Source organism: Branchiostoma lanceolatum, chromosome 13 (assembly GCF_035083965.1).
Source record: "Branchiostoma lanceolatum isolate klBraLanc5 chromosome 13, klBraLanc5.hap2, whole genome shotgun sequence".
Classification (NCBI taxonomy): Eukaryota; Metazoa; Chordata; class Leptocardii; order Amphioxiformes; family Branchiostomatidae; genus Branchiostoma; species Branchiostoma lanceolatum.
In genome coordinates, this window is record NC_089734.1 from 6,879,316 (window position 1) to 6,885,818 (window position 6,503).

The 6,503-nt window shown below is 39.4% G+C and overlaps 1 protein-coding gene across 1 annotated transcript; it reads left to right on the plus strand.

Moving 5' to 3' along the window:
- The first annotated feature begins 122 nt into the window (after positions 1 to 122).
- LOC136446776 (polyribonucleotide 5'-hydroxyl-kinase Clp1-like) lies at positions 123 to 6,468 on the plus strand. The gene is made up of 10 exons (XM_066445337.1): positions 123 to 264; positions 710 to 790; positions 1,076 to 1,188; positions 1,338 to 1,464; positions 1,904 to 2,045; positions 2,823 to 2,993; positions 3,395 to 3,585; positions 4,394 to 4,532; positions 4,925 to 5,099; positions 5,649 to 6,468. The coding sequence occupies exons 1-10, from the start codon at positions 232 to 234 to the stop codon at positions 5,758 to 5,760; spliced, it is 1,284 nt and encodes a 427-aa protein (XP_066301434.1). The 5' UTR covers positions 123 to 231; the 3' UTR covers positions 5,761 to 6,468.
- Positions 6,469 to 6,503: the final 35 nt, after the last annotated feature.

The window sequence follows — 6,503 nt, forward strand, 5'->3', positions numbered from 1 at the left end:
TGATGTAATAAACTTAAGTATAATCAGAGGAATAAGAATGTATGATATTTAATGAAGTAGCAAGAATTATCATTTAGTCTTTTTGGTCTGTTTTATAAATCATCGGATGTGATTTCCCATGATGCAGCTGTGCAAATGGCGCGGGTTGGATGAAATTTTCAGAATTTGCCAACTTTTTATTCGTATTTTGCCAATTTTCGGACTACCTGGAAGAAACTGGAAGTTTCAGCGATGGCTGAAAATAAAGAAGAGAAGAAGGAAGATGTAAGAAATTTTATTTTGTGTTCTCGACTAATAGGAGCCTTGATAAACTAGCATTATGATCGGACCGGACTGTCACATGTACATGTGCACAACAACAAATCATATGATCACATAGTGACACATACCATATATCTCTGGATCTCTGTGTCAATTCAGTATAACTATTCATATGCACTATGGCAAGAGAAAAATACTGTCATCTAACATAAGATATGCAGAACCATATTCTAACATTATTCATTTACACATAGACGTATAATATAATTTGATATGGCTTTGTTTTGGCAAGGATAGCCTATAGATAATTATGGTAACCTCATTGGTTTTGGCTTTGTCATAATTTATCATGATCGCCCCCTTGCATAATGTGGTTCATGATTAGATCTATAACGTTAATCAACATACAATCAGTTAGAACCAGATTTGTTGAAATCTGTACTTCCAGCCAAAGGACCAAGAGTTCAAGCTTGAGAAGGACACAGAGCTGAGATTTGAGGTGGAGACGGGAGGAACCATTACTCTAGAGGTGGGAAACAGGAGACCTACGGACAGAGTCTAAGCAGACTAATGTTTATGATAATGTTGTTGAAGAATGAAGTGCAAATAAAGGTAAAGATCTGCAAGCAGCAATAATATTCAATCAAATGGTCTTGAAATTAGGAATTTGAGAAACTTTGTCTCTGATCAAGGATCGAGGTATTGTTTCTGTGTTGTCATCATGTTCAGCAATTTTCTGTGTTGTGTCATTACTTAGTGTGTAACTGTAACAGTAAAAAAACACCTTACACCTTGTCCTATTCAATGTCCACAGCTATCTGAAGGCATGGCAGAAGTGTTTGGAACAGAGCTGGTCAAGAACAAAAAATTCACCTTCGGCTCTGGTGCCAAGGTTGCAGTCTTCACCTGGCACGGCTGCAAGGTTGTCATATCCTTCTGTACAAGGAGCCGTGATATTAAATTCTGGGGCTGAACTTTTTCTGTGTTGTGTTGTTCAAAGTAGGTTTACGCAAAAGTTGTGCTTCCCATAGGATAAGTTTTTTGTTGTTACATGTTACTTGCCTTGACTTCTCCCACCTTCATGGTAGGACAGAGTTTGCCTATGTGTCTAAGGACACCCCGATGGTTATGTATGTCAACACTCACGCAGCTCTGGAGCAGATGAGACAACAGGCTCAGGATCAGGGTAAACGAGGACCAAGAGTAAGCATCTTAAAGTTAAACTTGGAATTTCTCGTTTACAAAAAACATATTCCAAGCCCATAGGGATACTTGAACCAAAAGCGATTTGACTTATACATGGCAAAACCTGTTCAATGAACCTTTTCTGTGTGAGCATGCGTTTGCCTCTTCATTTATTTTACTACTCTAAGTTTAACTTAACACTAGTAGCAGAATTGGTATCACTCTAAGCACATTTATGTTAACAACTTTTGAAAGCTCTAGTTTCTTTGGTTTATGTTTATGCCAGTTTGTATGATCTACGCTTACTAATACTAGATGGCACTTACACATAAGCTTTCTTATACATAAGTTATAGTTATGACTAGACATGAGCTCTTCTTATATTCCTTTGCTCTAAGTACAGGACGCTTTTAATCCAGAATGAAGTTGATATGTTAGTTTGTGTCTTGTGCTGAAGGTGATGATTGTGGGACCAACAGACGTAGGGAAGTCCACCCTCTGTCGTCTCCTCCTCAACTATGCGGTCAGGCTTGGAAGGAGACCGACCTTTGTGGACCTGGATGTCGGGCAAGGATCTATCGCTATTCCAGGGACCATAGGTGAGGAAGGATGTATGAAGAAACTATCTTGATGAAATAAGCAATGGCATTATGTGGTATAATATATGTTTAAGAGATTCTGGGTTCAAACCCCAGACATACCCCAATGTTGTGCCCTTGGAACAGAAACATAAATCTCCTCACTTCACTCAAGTTAAATTTGGTATGGATGTCCCTCTGATAAATGGAGGTCCTGTGTTTGAGGAGAGCCACACCTAAAGCATGTTTAAGAACCGACCATACTTATCAGGGCTCGAAAAAGTGGGTGCATGTGCACCCAGTGCAACCAAAATTGGAGCTGTGCACCTGATTTTTGACTCTGGGTGCACTGGTGCACTGGTGCACCTATATATTTTTGTAGCCTATAGCGTTAAGGTACTATTGTACACCAGTATACAGAATATTCTTGGAATGTAAGTATAAAAAACAGCATGATAACTTTTTGCTGTACTTTATTTAATGTATTATTTGTTTGAAATTTTGAAGTTAGCTATAGAATTACAGATTGAAGTTCTTAAGAAAGGCAGCAGCGTTAAACTTTGTAATTATGTTCTGAAGAACATTCAACTTTATTTTATCTGGTGCACCCAAAATTCTTTCTGTGCACCCAATTTTTTGAGTTGGGTGCACCAGTGCACCTATTCCCAAAGATGAATTTCGAGCCCTGCTTATTGAAAAGAGTAGGGATCCTTCCGGGTATGAGTGGACAAAACCAAACATTCTGATTAATGTTCTATATGTCCGTAGGAAAATAACTGTCTTTGATACTTTTTCCAGGTGGCATACTTGTGGAGAGACCAGCTGATGTAGAGGAGGGGTTTTCCCTGCAGGCTCCTCTGATCTACCACTTTGGCCACGCCTCCCCTGGTGCCAACATGGAACTGTATGAACGAATCATCGCCAAGTGTGCAGACGTATTCAACCAGAGATGTGAACTCAACAGACAAGGTAGCTTCTTATTAATACTTTCTTATTCTCAATGTAAAAACTACATATCCTTAAAATTTAATTCACACTAAAGCCATGCTTTTTCACAATTTTGGCATAAAGCGTTGATTTTTAAAAACTCACCCGTAAAGGCCAATTTTTTCCTCTAAACGGATGGCTTGAAAATTAGTCAAAAGATGTAATAAAGCTTCACCAGTTTAATTCCTTAGTTTTCAGACTATTTTACAAAAGGTACGTCGACGAAGCTTAGACATCCAGGTAATAAGATATGCCAAATAACAGTTACTGAAGCAACTGGACTTGGTTTCCAGAATCATATCCAGTTGCTTGAGTAACTGTTATTTGGCGTATTCTACAAAAGCAAGTTAGGGTGACATTTTTTGTTGTTTTCTATCCCACAGCCTCAGTGAGTGGCTGCATCATCAACACATGTGGCTGGGTGAAGGGAGAAGGGTACCGCTCCATCCTACATGCTGCCAGGGAGTTTGAAGTGGATGTCATCATTGTCCTGGACCAAGAGAGGCTCTACAATGACCTAAAGAGAGACCTACCAGGCTTTGTTAAGGTTGTACTGCAGCCAAAGTCTGGAGGGGTAAGTCTTAAGCCCATGTCACACATTCAGGACCTTCCACAACTTTGCTCCCAACCATTCTCCAACCAAGGTCAACACTGGGTTGGGAGTAGCGTGGAATCCATCCTATCCTAGCTCTAGTTAACTTCTCTAATTGCATTATAATAATAATAATAATGGTTTTTATTGGTCAGAAATTACCCGCAATGGCAGCCTTTCTAGCGCTGAATTGATGCAGGGTATTACAGGTTTCACACACTACACAACATATATAATACATGTATCTTATCCACACTTGCATCTAATGGAACTGTCGCAAGGGTCTGGGCGGCTGCCATTCGGCGCCACCAGGTGACCTCAATATGACTTTTCCCAACCGAAGTCAGGTACCCATTTACACCTGGGTGGAGTGAGGAAAGTCATGTAAAGTGCCTTTCCCAAGGGCACAAGATCGGTGACATGACAGGATTCGAACTCGGGACCTCTTGGTTCTGAGTCGAACGCTCTGCCGTTGCGCCACACGACCCCACTTATGAGCAGAATATGACTTTCCTGACTTCGATTTTTCAAAATGTACAACAACTAGCTGCCAACCATGGTCTGGAGAAGGTCAGGGTTTAGTAGTGGAGCAGTTACACCATCATTTCTGTACCACAAACAAATGGGATCAAACATGTGAAATAAAACATTCAGGAGAAAAAGGCGATTGTATTGAGTTGCTGTTTGTAAATCATTTTTGCCTGGTAGAATATATCTCCTACATGTAAGTGGGTGAATCCAAACCACAGCTTTCGTAAGTCACAACCTTGCTATTCTTCCTTGTGTCCAGGTTGTGGAGAGACCTCAGCCCGTCAGAAGAAGTGCACGGGAGGACCGTGTGCGGGAGTACTTCTACGGTGTGAGACAGCCGCTTTACCCCCACTCCTTTGACGTCAAGTTTGCTGATGTTAGCTTGTACCAGGTTGGAGGTGGGAAAGCAAAAACTGTTTTTGAGTTGTTCCAAAAATAAAAACCTGTGGTTTTCTATGATAGCAAAATGTAAGATCTTTGAAAGAAGGATTCATGTAGGGGATTGTAGTTTTAATGGTCTGTGTACATGTACATGTACATGTATAATGTAATTAGATATGAATTACATTTTCAAGAAGTTTCAATCCAAACTACAATGTAGCTGGTACAGTCAAGACTTTGAAAGGGAACTACAGAAAATTGAAGACATTTTTTTAATTTCATATTTAAACTTAAGGCAGAAATTGACTGTTATTCAGCTACCTGACACATAAAATGTAGTATATTGTGAAACAGATACATGTAAAATCACTTTCTTGACCAAGCATAATGTTCTTGATATATTTTGTAGCTCCAGCCCTGCCCGACTCCTGTCTCCCCCTGGACACACAGCAGGAGAACCCCTACACAAAACTGGTGCACATCCAGCCTGGAGCACAGATAGTGCACCATGTACTCAGTCTCAGCATGGCAGACTCACTCAAGGATAACCTCATAGATACCAACATCGCTGGCTTCATCTGTGTGTAAGTCAACATGTTGTGGTACATAGCAGGGGTAGCTCTTGTGTGAAGGAAAAAGTCACATAGGTTTGAGCCCCTGGCAGCTTGTTCTTAAACTGCAAGAGCCTTTTTATAAGAATGTCCAAAAGAGGCTTCTAGAAGGGGTTGACGGGCCTTCGTGATTTTTGATATGTAGGTAGTTTTGTGATGATTGACATGATTATATTATACAATTTATGGAAATCCATATCTAATTTGCATGATAAATGAGGAAGCAAATCCAATGGGTTCCGCGATAGGACTATTCAAACATATTGCTTGTATGAAACTGTCACAAAAGTACTGTCTTCAGATAATGTCCAAAGCAGAAAGACAGATATCTATACTTGTGTATACATGTACTAGAAATGTTGTGAAGAATTGTTATTTGCAGTAACATGTAGCTGATAAAAAAGAAGGCACTGCTCATCAAGTTTTGTAGTTCCTGAATGCAGAGACACCCACAGAGAAGTCAAAGGTTAACATAACATGTACCTGATGACTAATAAAGTGTTGTCTGTTGTTCTCCTACAGTACAAACGTAGACATGGAGAGACAGGTGATGACTGTGTTGTCTCCAGCCCCGAGACCTCTCCCCAAGCGATACATGCTCCTTACAGATATCCGCTTCATGGACTTCAGATGAACACTCTCTGTTTCTCAAGACATAAGATGCTGTATTCCTTGAGGAAGATGTGTTAAGTCTGCAGATTGACCAAATCACTTTCTTTAAGCAAGTCATTACATTCAAAGAGAATAGATACTTGGAAAGAAGGTATGGAAAGTGATAGTTTAAATGGTAACTCAACATGCTGATCCATTTAAGATAGATTAAATGATATGAATTGCAGTGTATAAGGGTTTTCCCTGATTTTTCTGTCATCTCAGCAAGACCATCCTGGTGATATTTAACTTAATTTTAACCTTTTTCATAGTAGACAATTTCTAGACATGCAGTTTCTATCTTTCAATATGATGGAATGGCCATAATTTATGTATGTTATTAGCAACAAGATGGGTAGAGTCCTGCACTGCAACCTAGATGTTCAGCTTTCATTGAAATAGTATTTACAGATGTGTAGTTGCTCTGATTACTAACTGATAGCTACGACGGCATACTGTGTTTAAAATTGTGGTTTTATTAACATGTCTGTGTTATTGTGATAAAGGGGTCATGTTTATCAACAAGTAAAAAACATTGTGAAAAAAAATGCCCCAGAAATTACAGGAACTGTCTGTGATTGTATCTAACACGTTAAATGTATGTACGCGTGTTGAAGACCTTTGGAAAATAATTCCTGTCAAAATTTAAAAAACATATTTTCGTACGCCTTAATGGAAATGTTGAGTTTTCTTTCTGTGTCTATTCTTATGATTCTTGTTATATGA